The 20,361-nt window shown below is 32.5% G+C and overlaps 1 protein-coding gene and 1 long non-coding RNA gene across 2 annotated transcripts; one reads left to right on the top strand and one right to left on the bottom strand.

The window, feature by feature from the left end:
- Nucleotides 1–2,599: 2,599 nt before the first annotated feature.
- Nucleotides 2,600–4,651, bottom strand: LOC124833898 (polyphenol oxidase, chloroplastic-like). Its single transcript, XM_047308467.2, has one exon. It carries the CDS (start codon nt 4,551–4,553, stop codon nt 2,736–2,738), a length of 1,818 nt encoding a protein of 605 aa, XP_047164423.2. The 5' UTR covers nt 4,554–4,651; the 3' UTR covers nt 2,600–2,735.
- Nucleotides 4,652–7,116: 2,465 nt separating this feature from the next.
- On the top strand, nt 7,117–9,541 carry LOC148205720 (uncharacterized). The gene is made up of 3 exons (XR_015783333.1): nt 7,117–7,374; nt 7,493–7,572; nt 9,272–9,541. It is a non-coding gene; the product is annotated as an uncharacterized LOC148205720 (long non-coding RNA).
- The last annotated feature ends 10,820 nt before the right edge of the window (nt 9,542–20,361 follow it).

Here is a 20,361-nt window from a genome sequence, read left to right as displayed (position 1 = left end):
CATATATGAAGACAATGAGATGATACCAACCTTGTGCCTTAATATATAGTGCTGTCTCACATTTACTCTTCCTCAATCCTTGATCGATGAAGCACTGATCAATCTTGTTATACCTTGTTCGAGGAGCTCGCTTTAGGCCATATAAAGCTTATTTTAGTCTTAGTACTTTACCTTCATTTCCTTTGTTGATAAAGCCTTGTGCATGTTCAACATAAATCTCTTTTTTGAGCACTCTATTTAAAAAGGCTTATTTGACATCCAATTGATAAATGATGTATCCTTTTTGTGTTGCAAGAGTTATTAAAACTCTAATTGTATTAAAGTGAACAACTAGAGCAAATTTCTTGTGAGTAACCTTTAGCAACCAATCTTGCCTTGTGCTTTTGTATAGTTTTATCAGGATTGAGTTTTGTTTTATATATATCCATTTTACTCCAATGATGTATTTTCCATGAAGATAGTTTAGAAGCTCTCAAGTGTTATTCTTCTCAATCATTTTAATCTCTTCTTCCATAGTCTTGACCCATACTTCTTCCTTTTTTATAGTAGTTTAGGCTCAATCATGATCATATTGCAAGTTTCGTATATGTCTAATAGATTTTACTTGTCTTGGAATGAACTCCGGTGAAGAATCTTCTGCCCCTTCTTGAGTTTCTTCTTGAGATTGTTACACAATGTTACTTTTAACAATTTTTTCTTCTTTTGAATTCCAAGAAGCATTAAGAACTCGATTAATGATGAGCTTCTTTATTTGTAAGTTGTACACTCCATAGCCTTTTGATTGTGTGCTATATCCCAAAAATATTTCTAATATATTCTTGTTTCTTTTGATCAAGAACATGTATGCAGCAAATATATCCAAATACTCGTAAGTGTAGTGATGACAACGTGTCAGATCGAGTACATATATAATGCTTACTCGTTACCCAATCCGCAACAACAAAATCCACCAATTACTTGCTCGTTACCGGTAGAATACTCGTCTAAAAAATATTAAGAGTATTTCAAAACTCGCGGTCCCTATGCATACTTGCATATATTTAAAAAAAAACTATTTTAAGAATTTTTAAAATAAAATATAAATAAAATTATCTATATAATATATATATATATATATATATATATATATATATATATAATATAATATAATATAATATAATATAATATGATATAATATAATATGATATGATATGACTACCATGCCGGGGAGAGCATGAGTGATATTTTCGTCCTAACCTTCACACTGTGTTAGTGTAGTTTTACTAGGTAAGTATGAGATTATTTTATTTTGCAGTGTGTTAATGCACTTTTACAAGACTAAGTGTAAAATATTTTTATTTGGTCACATCACATCTGGAGATGGAGTTCCACACACATAATTCAAAAGATTGAGTATAAGGAGTATATGGGATTTGGAAACTTTGAATGTGCAAAGGTAAAAATTAGGGCTAATGAGGCCTATTATTAAAGGGCAGCGCTCTGCATTTGTGTGTTGTGTTTTGTTACATTATAGTGCTCCATTTTTGTATTTTTATGTTTTGGTGTATACTTTTAGTTCACTTGAAAAACAAAAACTCATCGTATTCATTTTTAAATTTAACAATTAATCTTATATAAATAGAGTTCACATCGTCTAGAAACTGTATTATTATATGTGGGTAGTATTATTACGAATGGAAAAAAAACTTAGAAAAATAAATAAATAAATAAATAAATATATATATATATATATATATATATATATATATATATTTATTAGTCTAAAAATATTTATTATAATAAAATCAAACTACTACGCCTACCAACACATTGTTTATACACAACTTATTTTTCATTACGTTACAGAAAACAAATATTTTTCTATCACTCGCAACTATAAAACCAAAACAATAGTAGACAGAAGCTTACAAACATAAAAAGTCTCATGTGTGTCATTTCCTTTCAAATGCCAAAATGTTGACATTAAAATTCAAACTGTATTGTATAGTAGTGTTAGGATATAGACAAGGGAAATGAGAAAAAGATAGAATCCTCTTATTTGTGGGACTCACATTATCTATGGCTGCATATATTGCTGCTGACTCATTGGTTAATTTCAGATTGCACCGATGTGCTTAAATAATCATCATACAATCCTTGTATTATCAGGTAAGACAGACCATCCTTTCAAATTAAAGACATTTATCAGTTAACACTAAGGTCATGTCATGAAATTATATTTTTTTATGTTTTAATTTGGTACTGAGAAATAAAAAAAAAAAAAGGAAAGTTTTTAGATTAAAACTCCAGAAAAAAAAACTAAACATAATGAAATTTTATTAAGTAAATTACACGCAACATTCTTAAGATTTAGTAAAATTTCATTCTTTTTTCTTAACATCAGAACTTTTATAAGACAATATAAACTAATTTTTTTCTTCTAAAAAAATTATAATGTAATGTTTTTTAAACAGTGAAAATTTATTGTAAAGTACACAAAGTATTTGTGTAATGTTTTTCAAACAGTAAGTTCAATGTGTTATACTCAAGGTGAAAGGTCAAATTGTTCAGGATTTGCATCATGAGTGTTATTTACTCCAATTTTTTTTTTTTTTGTGAATAAAACAACCAAAATCCTCTTTTGCCATTGAATAGTAAAATTTGAATACAATGTTGAAATCATTTGAAGGTTCAGATGATTATTGAAAACCCTTTTCAAAGATGCCATAATTATTTTGTTCACAACTACTTATTTTTCATTCCGTAATAAACTCTATCTTAATACTCTGAATTGTGACAAGTCCTTCTCCATATTTTGGCACCAACGTCACCACAATACTGTCATCATCTTCAGCTTCCAAGTCTTCTAACAAATCCGTTATTCCCAGCGTAAAACAGGTTTTGATCTTCGTGTTTGAATGCAAATGAGTATGTGGCAAACTCACAAAGCTTCCTGCAAACTCAGTATTGCTTGGTTTGATCTCCTTTTCATCTTCGTCGTTGATAAATACATCAAACTTCACACCTTTTTCCCTATCAAACTCAATCCCATCAATCACCAACACTTCTTCCTCTTCTTCCTTCTCCTTCTGGCTCCTCAACAGCTTTGGCCTTTTCACAACGATGCTAACCTTTGAATCCAAAGTGAGAGGAAACTTTACACTCGTAGTCTCAGCGGCTCGTGCTGCACTAACTCCAAAACTTTGTGCCAATGCCACCTTCTTAGCTTTAGGCTTTCTGCGCTTAGGCTTATTCTTGAGCCATGGAATGTCAACATCTTGGTAAGCATACCCCAACTTTGTCGAGTCAACGGAATCTTTCACCTTTACACGCACAAGGTTCTTGTTTTCATCATAGAACAAAAAGCTAGATTCCAGCCAATCAGGTTTAGTGAAATCCCTTCTCTTCCCACCTGGTACTGTTTTCCATATGTTCCACACTCTGTCTACGTTGGCATGGTGAGAATAGAAAATGGGGTCCCTTCCCGCCGAATAGAAGATTCCCATGTTCTCGCGGTGAGGCTGTCTCTTATCACCAGTCCAAGAGTGAACTGGAATATGAGGAACAAGCTCTAAGCTTCCAGCACCAGGTTCGGGAGCTGAACCAGCACTATAAGGGCTTCCTAGGAAGAGCCGTGGAAATTTCCCACCCGAGACAACACTTTTATACATTATAGCGAGGTTACTAGAGATTTGCTCATTTGGAGGTGGAGTCCCGTTGGGATCGTCATCGTCCTTTTTGTTATAGTCTAGGTCTATAAGAGTTGGTGGTTGATGAACCAGATTCCTGAGAGGGTCATAGAGAGGGGAGTTTTTATCTGTGAAAATGGAAGGGATTACCATGCCACCCTTAGGGTTGTCCCAGTTCCAAAATGGGATAGAAAAATCTGGGTCACCAATCAAGCTTCCCAATATTCTCTCATAGAAATAAAGGTACCAACGATGGAAAGGAAAGAATAGCCAGGAGTTGTGGACTTGTAATTTTACGTCAGGGTACCCAGATTGGTTATAGGCACCATTGCAGTAAGCACAGTGGATATTAGCTTGTTGGATGAAATTACGAGGGTCTTCAGGAGGAAGGGATCTCATGATACTGAGAGCTTTCTTATACTTGGCTATGTAGGTATCATCCACAAACTGAGCAGCTGGTCTAACCCTAAGGGATGTTCTAGGTGGTGGAAGCTCGAAATCTATGGGAGAAGATTGTGGAGGGCAACAAACGGTGGATGGTACATCGTTTGGTATCTGTGGTGGGCCACAAGTATTGAAGTCAGGGGAAGTTGGAGCAGCAATGGCTAAAGGATTGCCTGCAAGAGTGGATGCACCGTAGAGTCCTCCAAACCCAATGAGAACGTCCCTTCGATTTTTTTCACCACTGTTGTGTGATGGTTTTCCTTCTTCATTTGGTATAGTGTTTTTGTGGCATGACACTTTGCAGAGACGGTGGTGTTCTGGTTTGCTATGTTTGGTGGGGTGGCATGGAGTTTGATAAAGTCGGAAGGTGGAAGATGATGAAGAATGGAAAATGGAGAGTAACGTTGAGAAATGCGATGTAACGGAGACAGAAGCCATCATAAAATCGGTTACTATCCGATCCTCTTCTCACTCCGTTTTCTACCACATACCCCTTTTTATGCTGACACTCCAAAGGTTATAGATAGATATTTTGCCTACCACACGTCACTTAATAACTCAACATGATAATAGAGTAATTATATTTATTTTATTTTAAACACAATAAACTTTTCCATACATTTTCCATCTATTATTTTACCTTTCTTTTTATTTCTTTCTTTATAAACAATTAACTTGTTCAATAATTAAATTCCTTTTAAAAGTGAATTGTCAACCGATTGACAGAAATTATGTAAAAAAACATAGAGAAATAAAATTTGTATGAAATAAAATTAAAAATTTTACGCATTTTACTACAAAAAACTTTTAAATTATCAACAAAAATTTTTTTGACAAAAATAAATCCGTCAATAAATTTATGATAATTTTAAAATATATATTATTAAATATTTTACCGATAGATTAATTAGTGACAATTTTTTCTGTTAGTAATGTATATTTCACTTACTGATAAAAATTTGTTAGTAATATATATTTTATTTATCGACAAAAAAAATTATTTGTAAAATCCGTCGATAAATAAAATATACATTATCGATAAAATTTTCGTTGGAAAATCTTTCAGTAAATGAAATATACATGACTCACAAAAAATTCGTCGGTAAATCTATCAATAAAATAAACAAAAAAAAATTTTGTTCATTATTCACTCTGTCCCCGAGCCAAAAACTTATTTATTTTTCTCTCTCGTAAGTCTTTATCATATTTTTGCAACAACCTCCTTTTCTCCTACTTTTCCATTTGCTACTACAACTACAAGTCAAGTTACCTCCATCTCCATTCAACTAGGCCATTGTCTCCTTCTCCATCGTGGACATTGCGTTCGAGGTCTTTCACTTCATCTTTTTCTTTTCTGTGCACGGAAGAAGCAGTGCCTCCATTCTTCCTGTTTCATGGAACAATGCAACCAAGCATTGTCACCACCGTGTAACACGATTGTTGTCCGTTCTAACTCCGACCAGAGTCAATGTTTGTCATCACCCTTACAATTATAAGATGATCTAGATCACGATATTTACCGACAAATTTATCAATTGATTTTTTCATCGATAATTATCTATAGATTTTTTTGTCGATAATTATCGATGAATGTTTCCATCGATAATTATCGATGAATTTTTTCGTAAATAATTATCTTATCGATGAATTTTTTCGTAAATAATTATCGAGAAATTTACTAACAGATTTTTTTGTTATTGACAAGACAAAAAATTTCATCAATAAAATTCACTGATATTATTTTTATCGACGAAATTTGACTGTTAATAAATCTTCGATAATTTTAATTTATCGATAAATTTTATACATTACAATTTTAATCGTTAATAATATCAATTTTTCTTGTATATAAATTATAACTCTAAAAATTAATATCTTACCTCAAAAATAATTTATTACTATTGTTATTAAAATTTTATTTATCTTTATAGAAGTTAAAGATGATATTTAAACCGGAATTAAGTTTTTATATAAAGTCAAGTCAATGTTACGAGAATAACAGGCCTAACAATGATGAACATGGTGAATTATCACAAATTGAAATTTGAAAAACATAGACTTTTATTTAAGAAATGATAAAGAACATGAACAAGAAAATTGAATAATTTTATATTAATTTTAATTCTATATTGACTTATATCCCATCAATCTTATAAATAACATTTTAATATTCTAGAAAAATATAGTTTTATATACACTTCTGCTCAAATACTATACAACAAACAACAATGCAACTTTTTAAGTACAATTTAGTATTTTATATTTAATTCATTACTTTTGTTAATAATTTATTAGATCGATTTCTGTTTATAATCGACTTAATAGTCTCCTTCATTTATATTGTATTAGTTCTCTATTTAACTTATATAATCTATGTTCACAATATCACAAAATTGTCATTACTTCTATAATTACATCGGTTTTGAAGAAAATGATCTTATCTTAAATGTCAATATAGAACCATTAATTTGTATTAGTGAATTTCAAAAAATAAAAATATTGAAAAATCAAGTTGACTTTATAGTGCATAATAAATCACAATCAATCATCTTATTGCATCGTTTTCCACACTATTCATAGTCAAAACATCAATAGTACACATAATAAAATGTATTTGTTCATAAAACAAAAGTCGCATAATACAATTGATTATCATGCTAAATGATGTGACACTGTTTAAACAAATAATATATTTTAAGAAATTTGTTTTCAACGACAGAAATTGAAAAATGTTTTTAAGTATTAAAGTGCAGTAGCAAATGTAGGACTTACAAAACTAAAGTTAAATGGAATTGCAAGACTCATAAAATTAAGATAAATAATTCATTTAAGTAATAATATATCCTCCAATAAAATTATACATTATTTAAATTTTTTTATAAAATATATATTTTAAAAATCATCATAAATGTGAGATTAAATTAAAAAAACTCAATAAATAAATATCTTACACTCTATTTATATATATATTGTAAGGTCCTGAAAATTTTATGGGCTAGGGGGCCCTATTCTCTGAGGCAGCCAGGCCCAAAGGGCCAAAGGCACCATGACCTTAGGAGGGGTTTCCTCTTTTTCCCAACTCTGAACCTATTTCCAGTTTCCCTTTCTCTCTCTAAAACTCAGTTCCACTTTTCTTCTCCTTGCTCTGACTTCTCTCTACCTTTCCACCACTTTCCACCGTTCAAATTTCAAATAGGTGGTATTCTTTCGCTCACAGAGTTGAGGGCTTCCATTCTATCCGATTAGAATTTCATTTGGACGGGTAAGTCAAATTCTCCACTCTTCTTGATATTAGGGCATGCAACTTTACTGGTTGCATGGAGCTCATTTTGATTCTCTGTCTGTTCTAGCTCTAAGAGCTGTTTTCCATCACCAATTAGGTGGTTGTAGGTCACTGTTGGGATTTTCGCTGTGAAGGCATTGTTAGGGCACTATAGTTGGTTGTACTGTTGATTTCCAGGTAAGGGGAGCTAGTTATTTTTGTTTGAAATTAATTTATGAGATATATGCATGTTGAATCTTGAATTGGTGTGTTGATTTAAACTGTTATGTACCTGTTGAGTATAAATTGGCTTGTGTTATGATGCTGAAAATTGTGCATGTAAAAATGTATTGGTTGTAAGTTGTTATGATGGATTTGATTGATGAAATATAGATGGGTTTAGTGAAGATAAGAGGAATGGAGTTTTCTGCATATTTATTATATAAGTATGGGTACTGTAAGAACTTTTTGTTTGAAAAATATAAAAAGGAAGAAAAGAGTTTCGTGAGTATGAAAGTGGTGTGTAGCATTGTGACAAAGAAGGAGATTATGGCTTCTTTTAGTTGGGTATTGCCTTGGTTATAAGACTTGGTAATTTGGCTTTTTAAGTTCTGAAGCATCTTGTGAGTGGCGCGGGATTGTTAAGTCCAGAAGGTGGGAATTTTCTTACTTCTTTGATTTGCTTTTATTTTGCTTAAAAATAGGAAATTGGGGAGATTGAGAGTTGTTGGTGTTTGTTTTAAAAAAAAAAAAACCTTGTATGTCCCGCCTTGGACTTGGTGTTGGAAATATTTTCTTTTATTTGGATGTGGTGGAAAGTTAAGGGCAGAGGGGAGTAATTCATGATAAATCATTGTAAAGTAGAAAGAGAAAAGGGCTTATAGGCTTTGTTGGTACGTTTTTGTATTAAAGAATGGTGGGTCCCGCAAGATTTTATGAAGGAAAATTAATATTAAATAAAGATAAGGTGGCCTTTATTAAGAAGTTCATGTGCAGGCTAGAAATAGAAAAGAAAGGTTTGTTTTTCTTTTAATTGTTTTCGTGCAGGGATTTATGTACCTATATTATTATATTATATTAATAAAGTATAAATTTACTTATAGGTTTAATAAAATGGAATGTACTGTCACATTGCCTTTAATAGTTTTTATTATATTTTAGTTGTAATATAAATGTTTTTTTTAAGAGAAAATACTAAATGAAGTATGTGGGTTGTGGTATAAAATAAAAGTTGCAGTGTGATTACTCGGGTATGTCGGTGAGTATTAGTGAGTTACTTGGTTTGAGAAGTATGACTGGAGTGTATGATTATAAGTGGTTTATGATGTTGATCCAAAAGGAATATTATGAAATTTAAAATGGTCGGATTGAATCAGAAATTAGATCTCTCGGTGAGATCAGTTAGTGTATTGAATGAATGTAAGAGGCTTCCATATGGGGGGTTATCCCTAACACTCCAACGGTCTTTCATTCTCACTTAGAGAGGATTGACGCGTGTGGTGGGAGTAGTGGGAGGTCCTAGGGTAGACGCTATCACTGGAGGTCTATTCCGCGGTAACGGATTAACCTTGTGTATGGTCGGGTGGAACCCCTCGGCAATGGCTTTGCAAAGCAGTAGAGGCCATCACAAGTGCACAACCCGCCCCAGCTCTACATACATTCTATGTCCGGACGTGTCTAGAGTCTTAACATGATAGGATACTTGTCTTGATGAGTGTTATTAAATAAATGCTTATGTTTATGATGACTTATGTGTATGTATATTCTGGTAAATGCTAGATTGGTTGAAAATGAATTGTATGATTGTTTGAGATCTAGCTCACCCTTGCATTTGTGTGCGTTGCATGTGTTTGATTTCCCTCTTGCGATGATCATCCAATCCTTTGGATGTGAGCAGTAGGTGATGATGTACCCTTGGAGCAAGCGTTGGAGAATGAGGAAGACCCAGCTCCTAGTGCTTAGGATTTCTACTAGCTATGTTGTTCAATAGCTTTTTATTTTGAAAAAACTTCTAGCCTTCATTTTAGCATGATCTGTATTTTGGAGAATTATGAACTTGTACTTATATTTTAAAGTTTTCCAGTCAGACTTGGATAACTGTACTCCTAATTCTATCTATTGTGTACTCTTAACTGCTTCTATTATTATAATTGATGCATTCTACGTATATACTTTGTTATATATTTTGGGATGTCACATATATATATATATATATATATATATATATATAAACATAAACGTTTTCAATTTCGACACGAATTCTGTTTTGTTAGGTGTGATGTCTGAAAGGACATGGGTGTTTTGGAAGTAGAAAGTGATGCTTCATTTTGTGTCTATATAACATTTGTCTTTGCCATTTATTACAGGTTGTCATTTTATCTTTTTCTAAACCAATTAGCCACAATTTTAATCTCTATTTAAATATTTTCATAAAAGGTTTCAAATGCATAAACACATAAAAAAAATGAAATATATAAAAAGAAAAATAAGATAAAGAAATTATGAGAAACTTAGATGACAGAGGAGTGAAAGATAGAAAGGTAAAAGGTCTACTATACCTTATCTTCTACCTAATAAGCAAGCCAATATATAGAGTTGCAGTGATATCCTTCTTATTAATGTTATTAATTTGTGAGGTCGTTAACTAGCCAGGGATAATGGGGAACATACTCTTAATCTAAAATAATAATATTTTATTTATATTTTTTTAATTTATAAATTTAATATATATTATTATATTATTGAATTGTCAACTCTATTAATTTTTCTAGAGCCAAACAATTATTTTTCTATACATAAAAAAGCAAAGTGATTGAAAACAACACTTGTGGTGGAACCAAATAAGGTAGTTTCTTCCTGCACCTTCCAAAGTTTATTTTTCTGCATTTTTATATGAAAAAATTTCTATATTATTGTATTTATACAGCCTGAATCTTTCTTAATGAAGAAATTTTAACAAAAATAGCTAAATTTTAAAAAGTTAGATGAATATATAAATCATGTTTTTTTTTTCAGAATAAAAAGTTGTACTTTTAAACGGATCATTTCGGTATTTTAGACAAAAATCTTCTTTTAAGTACATCTTTCTATTTTTGTGTTGTTTTCAATGTAGTGTTAGGATGTGCTTTGGATTCATGACTTTTGTTTTTTTGTCTTTTATTTTATATTGTTTTAATAAAGTGGTACTTCATTAGTAGGACTTTACTTTTTTTAGATCTTTTCTGTATTAAAAAGTTTTTTTTTTAATTTAGATGGACATATTTTTCTTATTTAAAAATTTCTTTTAATTATTTTATAAATAAATAAAAAGTTAAATATTAAATTATTATCATATATTTTTCAAATATATGTATATATGAATAAAAATCACCTATAAGTTTTAAAAATCAAATAAGCTAAAAAATCTTAAAATAAAAATATTTATATAAAATTTAAAAAAAAGAAAGAAAAAAACTTTAAAAAGTAGAAAATATTAGAAATTTTTATTTTAATTTATTAATCATATTGTTAAAAAATATTTCAAAATAAAAAAATTCACACAAAATTAAAAAAATCATTAATTAAATTATTAAAATAAAATTTAAGAAACATACAAGTTAAAATGAAAGAATGAAAAGAAAAGTCGTACCATACATGTAATACTTCTATGAGAAAAAACGTGAAGCTGTCTGTGTAAAGAGAGGCTACTATAAAGATAAAAAAAAAACCACATGTACTTATTATACATTGAACAAAGCTGTCTTTATAAAGTGGGTTGACAAAAACTAAAAGCATGTATTTAAAAATATATTTTTTTCATAGTTTTAGAAACTTAATATGATTTCTTTATTTTGAAGTCATTTTTTTATGTATGATTTATTTGTACTATTATTTTAAAATTTTAAATATTTCTATAAATTTGAATAAAAATAATAAAAGAAACCAATTTTTTGAGTTATAGAGATTCTACTTCTTTTAATTTTTAAAATAATAACAATTCAGAGATTTGATGTAATATTACAAAATATAACATTAATTTACAAGTAGATACTTATTACATTTGTACAAATATTATTACTTTAACTAAATAAATAAAAATATATATTCAAGATCCTCTATACGAATATAAAATCTGTGTCATATTTCTCTTTATGTTAGTAAAGAATATAATTGTACATATTCAAAAATTAAATATTTTTTATTAAAATTAAAATCGCAAGAAAAGAAGCATATCAGTATTGAATGTCAAAATAAAAATATATTTTTTTACAATATAAAGTAATAATGAATTTTATTTAATAATAAGTATACATCTATTCAAATATTTATTAAATAATCTTTTTATAGAAAATAAAAATTAATCAAACATGATAAAAAACAATACACAGTTTTTAATATTAAGTAATAATAAAAAAAAGTTCTAATAACATAAATTTTAAAACAAACCATAAAGTAAACTAAAAATATTTTGATGATGTTAGAGTTATATGCATTTAATCATTATATTCCCAAATTCGATTTAAATTTGAATATAGATAATGCGTACGTATAAATTTAGTCTTCCTTATTAGAAAAGAAAAATTCACAAACAAATTATTTAAAAATATCACGAAATAAATTGACACAACAAATTTGGTCTTCTTTGTCCAAGACACATGTGATGGGCAGGTGCATGTTCCATCCTTATCATCATAATTATCCATGTTTTCGTTAGAAAAATATATACCACACATATCAATTAAATAGTTTTATGCACATAAGAAAATTAAATAGTTCTATTTTAAATTATCTAAAATGTGTTATTTGTACGGTTTGTTTATACAGTAATTATAAGAAAATTTGTGGAAAAAAAGTGTTATATTTGTACGGCTTGTTTGAGGGAGAAAAATACAATTAATGACAAGTTATTTTTGCTTGATCGAACGAAAAATATTTTCTTTCTAGGTTGTGATAAAAATTTTAGGTTAAAATTTAACTCTTATACAATATTTTATATAATTCATTTTTGGTTTAATCCTTTCGGACATCCCTATTTGTGTAGGATTGTCTCAAATAGGTCCTCATATTTATTTTTATCTCAAGTAGGTTCTTATTTTTGTAAAATTGAGTCAATTGGAACCCTGCCGTTAATTTCAATAGACGGCGTTAAATTTATTGAGTCGTGGCATGCTGACGAAGCAAATTTTAATGACGTGGCACACTGAGATTGTATTAGGTGGAATTTAATTATGCATTAGGTGAAATTTAAAGCATTGTCTTCTTCCTTGGTGTCCTCTTCCTGTTAGGGTTTTTGAAGTTGCAGTGATTTCACTAGGGTTTTTGAAGTTGCAGTGATTTCACGCAGATCATTCAAAAAGTATTTTATCTTTTATGTCAATAAGAAACCAGTGCCTCAGTTCCGTTCATTCAATACAACATAAGGGGTTTATATATTCCAGAATCTTCAAATCTTAAACAGTAAATCCTCTTCTTGTTGGGTAATTGGAAAGTGCATCCCAAAGAACTAAGAAGCTCACCCAGATAGAGAAAACTAGAATTACAGTATCTCCAAGCTAAATAGAATACACCTTTCAAGATGTCTCGGAGGCCAAGAAGTGGAACTTGGGGACATGCGTTCAAGAAATTAGGAACAAAGTACACAAATCCCATGTCCCACTACACATTTTTAACACTTAACTAAGAAATTAGGAAGAAAGTATACGACTTTCCTCTTCCCAATTCCTCTGAACCACTTCCGCGATCTGTCATTGGGGAGTGGCAGCTCCTCTACAACCGCTACTACCAAGGTCGTTGTTGCGCCCTTTGGTGGCCCGATCGCCGTCATCAGTGACGACTCCAAGATCGTCCAGCTACATGTAACGTCCCGGCAACTCACAGGGACCGTTGACTGCCCCCACAGACCACCACCAGGCTTTCCAGTGTGCTTTGTCCTCACTCGCACACTTTCTGAGAAAACTTCCCAGAAGGTCACCCATCCCAGAATTACTCCAGGCTAAGCACGCTTAACCATGGAGTTCTTATGAGTCAGGCTACCGAAAAGTAAATGCATTTTGGTGATATGAGTAGTCAAATCAATTCCTTTAAGCTATCCTTCAACCGTATAGTCCCATACCTATACAGTCTCCAGATCCCTCTCATTCCGGTGTATGTTCGATTCGTCCATGTACCCCTTCCACCCGAAGCTGCCAGGAGCCGCTCATTGTCTGTGCCCCCTGCACCATGCTCCCCGCACCGGCGTCACTCCCCGCCCTCGTCAGTGCCCGGGTGTCACACTACACGCCGAGTCTGCCCTCCGCAAGCTTCGCCTCTTCTCTTCCTCTGGCGGCCGCCTCTTCTCTTCTCTTCCTCCGACGACCTAACCTCTCTCTAGGAAAAGAGTGCTTCGAGGACAACGTTGCAGATTGCGCGTTTTGGGGGAACGACTTGGTTTGCATCACCGAGGCTAACCAACTTTTCTACACTCAGATTTCAAGAGCCCAAGGGCGGTGAAGCTCACGGATCCCCTGATCAATGAGATGCCTCATTGCTAGGCGTGAATGATGTTGTGATGCTTGTTGTGGAGGAGGATGGCGTGCAGAGGCTCGGGGAGGGAGTTCTGCGTGGACCACTGTAGAAGATGGTGGTTTCATGCGAGGCTGTTAGCGGAGGCGGAGCTAGGAGCAGCAGCGGTGGAGAAGGTGCCGAAGCTGGTGGAGGACGCAGCGTGCGTGACGGAATGCTGAACAAGGTTCTGAAGGGGTGTGGCGACGAAGATTAGGGTTAATTATTTTGTTATCAGTCATAGTATAAATTAGGTTTAATTATTTAAAACTTGAAATAAAATAAATTACACAATCACGTGTCACGTCATTAAAATTTGCTTCGTCAGCATGCCACGACTCAATAAATTTAACGTCGTCTATTGAAATTAACGGCAGGGTTCCAATTGACTCAATTTTACAAAAATAGGGACCTACTTGAGATAAAAATAAATACGAGGACCTATTTGAGACAACCCTACACAAATAGGGATGTTCGAAAGGATTAAACCTTCATTTTTTTCTCTATCTAGCTAACATACTCTCTTTTTTGTTTGTTCATGTTTCATTTTGTCAATACCCAATTTCGTCCGGGTAGATAAAAACGTCTAGAATTGAGAGATGAAACTTTGAACTTAGCACTTTCTATCAAGGATTAATTAATCAAGGATTTGTTGTTATTGTTGTTGATCAACGATTAATTAATTTTTTTTAAGAGTTTGATTGATGAACACTTCCTTAGGATGGGAATGAGAGGTGTGTTGTCTTCTTATGATGAAGACAGATCGTGTGTCGCTCGGTGGGTGACGGGGAGGCAAGTTTGCAACATGGTAGAGGTAAGCTCACATTTGGATAGTCTCACATACGATAGGGTGATTTGGTACCCGTATGAGTCACATCGGGCCACTCGTCCATTTCTAGGAATCTGTATGTTCTCTAGGTGAATCAAGATTGGTGAGATGCTTCACCGGCATTTGCCTAAACGTGTCTTAAGGCAGTTTGGGTTTCAGCCGCCACATGTTGTTGTAGAGGCAGACATGCTCACTAAATGCTTCCTGGTTGCACTATGTAGACCACGATATAAGGCATGCAAGATCAGTCTCATCTTCGTCTGATTTTATTGAGGGATACCTATAGTGGTTCGAAAGGGTTTCCCATCCATACGTTATTCTTGTTGTCGATCAAGACCAACCTAGTCTTTCTCCTAGACTACGGTGAAATATTTCAAATGAAGTGTCCATTCGTCCTAGATCGCCTACAAATTCTGGTTTGCTTGTATGTTATCCTACAATATTTATGTTATAAGTTCTATTTATGAATGTTTATTTATTTTTGTCTGATTATTATACTATAGGGTTCTGTGAAGTGCATTGCCAGAATCTTACAGACGATGATCTCTTGTCGGGATGTGATTAAGGGGAATATAACATGGGATCATACGAATAAGGCCCTTCAAATAGTTCTTGCATTGGTTGAAGAAAATTCACCGAGCAATAGAGGTCATAGGAATGTACATGGCAAACGTTCATCTTCGTCTGGATAACATTATCTTTTATTGTGTATTAATTTTATTAGGATTGTTTATTTCATATTTTGATTGAAGTAACGTTTTATTTTATGAATATTATTTACCATCTTAGTACATATTTACATACTTGTTCATTTATATGTCCTTCTTTTGCTGAGACTACAAATGTGAGATTTATATGCATGAGAGTGAAACACTTTGTAATTAATTAACAACAACTATTAATGATTATATACATATCTCAACACATTACATAAATATCATGGTTCAACTAAGTCAATATAAGAGGTAGTAACGTCCATCAACTATTCAAATGTTTACATTTTACTTGAATAAAAAGATGACCATGCTCGCGCCTTAGGATAACATTGTATTAAGGATATGATATCAACCATAGGCAAAGAACAACCTTTTTGTAGGTGAAATTGTGTTATTAATATTAGTATAGTTAATTAAATGACAAGTAATTTTAAAATGAAATGACAACTAATGGTTAAATGAAAGTAAAGAATAATAATATTACATGCACGAAATGACATCCATGAACGTGTCCTATACAAATTAATCGATGTTGTCTTATATCAGAAGGCGGTTTGCTACGTAATGGGAAGATAGTATAATTTTTACCATATGACAAACAGACTAAGATGATATTATATCGATTAGTAATTGCATAACCAATGTCTAATATAGTCATCCACTTCTTTGCATTAAGCCTATAAGAAATAAAAAGAATTGTTACAAAACAAGAAGAAAAGAAATAATAAATACTTCTTCAATATAGGAACTCATACCATTGATTGTGACTCGACTAACAAAGATCTCCTTAAATCTTCGAGTCAATCATAGCTTCCCACTAGTGTTACGTATTCATCACGCCTTTCACCAAGTTTTTTGTAAAGATCATGTTGGATAAATGGCCATGAGTCTTCCCCCAGTCCTATAGATGCAATAATGCATTTATACCCACAATGATCATCAATCACGACATCAACATCAACAATGTATGGGTAACAAATAGGATGAAACTGCTCTATCACGTGTTCTCTCATTCTTCGCACAAATTTTGCCTTTGATTGCAATTGTTTTTTTCCAAATGAAGATTCATTTGTTAAGTGCAAGACTTCTACATGCTCAAAATATGACGGCCCACGCTTTGTATACCTTTTATTTCGTTGAAGTTTATTCTTTTGTGCACCTTTTGTCTTCACTTTATGTACAAGACTTCTACCATGAATGTGATTGTAGGACAAACAATATCAAGTAACTTTTGCTTAATGGTGACTTTACTTACAATGTCAATCTCTTTGAATCGTTCTTGAACCATAGAAAATTCATGCTCAATGGATAAATCTAGCTAGGATTCATTTGATACAATATTTGAAAACCTCAATACCACATTATATGAATTTCAGCCAAAGGAATCATCTAGGGTCATATTGTGTTAATTCACAAGCATAGGGAAGATTGAATATTTATCTCAATATGCATCCACAACTTACTATCCAATCCATATATGTTGTACTTGTTCCAATTCCTCAACAATGAATTCCAAAGCATATCTGGATACACATCCAATAAGTCTTCTGTATCCGATTCCTTTATAAGTTTCACTCATAACAGTGAGACTCTTTTTGAAGGACACCTTAATCTTATTGTGTTGGAGGATAATGATGTTATGAATATCATCCCAACAAGAACAAAGATCACCTATATTGTTCTCCAAAACTTTCTTCAAGCTTTAGTGAGTAGACTCAACTCTAACAAAAATAAATAAACAATTACATAAAATATTTAACAGAAACAACTAAGTAAAATAACATTAAAACATACATGTTTGTTGTTGTGTTCCTTAAATGCATTACTTTGTTTGTCTAGACCTTTACAAAGTATGTATTCCATAGAATAATCCAAGTATTATTCACATATTAGAAGAATAAAGGTCATGAACTGCGGACGTATTGAAAGTGATTCACATAGTCACCAAACATGGTCTGATCTTCACAATCCATGACTTTTTCCCATGCTTCCATCACCACATTACATGCCTCAACAAAATCAACTAACATTTTGCATTTGGCTTAAAAAATTTTCAGAATGTTGAACTGACATAACATCTTATATGACTTAGGGAATATATTGTCAATGACATTCATCATAGTCAAGTCTCTATCATTGACAATGACTTGTGGATAGCCCTCAAATGTCAAAAATAAACCTTTCAGTCTTTCCAAAGCCCAAGTGAAATTATTTTGTCATTTACTTAATAAGATTGAAAATGTCACTTAGAATGTCAACTTTGTACATGTTACACCAACAATCTCAACCAAGGAAAGTTTATATTTGTTTATTTTGTACGTCGAATCCATCAACAAAAAAATATTAAATATGTTCAATAAGCACCAAGAGAATGAATCCAAGAGAGAAGAGTAAATAACAATGTGTTTTGGAAGGAGGGGGAAGACATATATTGGAAAATTAGAGAAAACAATCAGTTTAAAATGAAATATGTACTAAAAGAAAAAACAAACTAAAAGCTAAACTCATGTCTCAACTTTATAAACACAGAACCCATGACTCTTACTACCACTTTGATGTAGAAATTCATTAAAAGAGAATAAACTAGACAATAAGACGTATCTTTTGAATTACTCAACTATAACAATTAATTCCAAAATTATATAATCCAGTAACTTAGTTTCAAATTGAGAGTGGCAGAGTCTCCCTTTCTCACAGTAAGAATATAACTTACAGTATTCACGTGTCCTTTTCTCTATCCTAAAACTTTCAATTTCTAATTTGAATATTTCAACAGCTTTGATAATTTGAAGATAGACTTATGAACGCAATGTGACAGTTATTTAAAATTCCCTTTACATTCCCACCTATGTAACATCCCAAAAATACAATGTAAAATCATATAGAGAATAATCACATGTTAATAATACTACAGATCAGTTCAACGCTCAGCTATATACGATTACGGCCGAACGGCCTTACATAACATCAGAGAATTTAAAACCACTACTCTAACTGCAACTAGACCAAACGTTCTACAAAAGAAACTCATACCGAGCGGTCTTACAAAATATAAAGCTAATATCATACCGAACGTCCCTAAGGTTCGGCCTTCACTTCCTCCGCGTCTTCCAATACTTCTTCCAGAAGCTCTTCTCCTTCTGCTCACATCCACACGGATGATCATTGCAACAGGACAACGACGGGACGTACAACAAAGACAAAAATGATAAATAGGGTAAGCTTATGTAATTTAATTTATTCCATAACAACATATAACAATCATAATTAAATTAACAACACTCAATTCATCAAGGCATGCAAAGGACGACCACTTGACTCTGACTGTCGAGACTGTATGAATGTTGTGTAGCTACGACGTTCGTCCACCCCGATGATGTAGTAACTGGGATACCCTCAACAGCTGCCACCCGAGGTTGATCCGTTCCGTCCAAGTTAATCTTATGGACTAGGACTTCCTGCCATTCCCACACGTGACTTACTCTTCTCTACATGAGAACGAGTAATCATGGAATATCAGGATGAACGTCCACTAAGGTTTGCCCACATTCATACTTTACCAATCAATAACCACTTCCTGAGATATTCCTCCCTAGAATACTCGTTCATAATCACACTATTTCATTCACATCACATTTCAAATTCCCTTACACTATATCATTAATACATTCAACTGAAATACAATCGCACTCTCTAATTATGGCATAAATCCGACTGGAAAACACTTCTTAGAAACGAACATGACTGAGCGTTACTTATTAACTTAAATAAACAGACCACTAAGAGTTCAAAATGGACATCACGAAGCCTAGGCCGAGTACTAAGACTCTAGGCCAACACCTTTTAAAGACCAGCACTGTTTGACACACAATACTAATACTAATGAGAAACTATGAAGTAACGAACGCTATTGAGTTTGAATGAAGACTCTCATTCTAAGAACGGTAATAATATATATTACAGAAAACAAGACCCAGCGCTTGGTTTAAGACCGAGCCCTGTAGAACCAAACGCTATAAAACGAACAATAACCCAAGACCAAGTGCTTATCAGGAACGAGCGTTATTAAGACTAACGCTTGGTCCAAGACCGATCACTGATAATTTACATAGAAAGAATGAATATATATATATATATATATATATATATAAACAATTACTCCACACTTAGTCTTACTGAAAAAGAACGATAACGTCCACGACCTTAAGTAGTATATAATACATGAACTAAACTGTTTATGAAACCTAAAGAAGGACTACACTTAGGCCGAACACTTATTATACATATCTATTATTATAACACGATCTCCACTAACGAAATTCCTTGTAGAAGAAGAACTTAATATAGACGGACACTCAAAGGGAAACAGAATAGTTAATACGAACTCTCGGTCAAAGTTTAACTAATCCTATATAGTATTACAGGAAGACTCTTAGACTTTATCCCCCAAAACATGAGAACTCAGGTAAGACCAGGTACTTCCAAGAAGAACCGAACGCTCGTTAACCACTCTCAACCATACTACCACCTTTACTCAGAATACCACAGTTTGAATATCAAGTCCTATCTCAACTCAATTCACAACATATATCAGTCATCCATACAAACATCCAAATAAGCAGTACGTACATATTTCATACTCATCCAATAATCCAAACAACATATCATGCAAACATACCAACGTTCAAACAAGAATATTAATCAAATTATATAAGCTTCCCTTACCTTTATACGTAACCGAACGCTCAACGAAGCATAATAGAGCTCCCCTCTACCAAAGAACTAACGTTCGACACTCCCATTTTAGGAGCACTAGACCAAACAGAAAAACCAGAAACACTCAGAATTATACTATCTACTCAGGCGACCAGAAATAAAAGGTTGCATGCAAGACTTAAACGAACGTACTAGAGAGAAAGAAAC

Source organism: Vigna umbellata, chromosome 1 (assembly GCF_029865625.1).
Source record: "Vigna umbellata cultivar VRB3 chromosome 1, Vumbellata_1.0, whole genome shotgun sequence".
NCBI classification, from domain to species: Eukaryota; Viridiplantae; Streptophyta; class Magnoliopsida; order Fabales; family Fabaceae; genus Vigna; species Vigna umbellata.
This window is presented reverse-complemented; position numbering and strand designations above follow the sequence as displayed.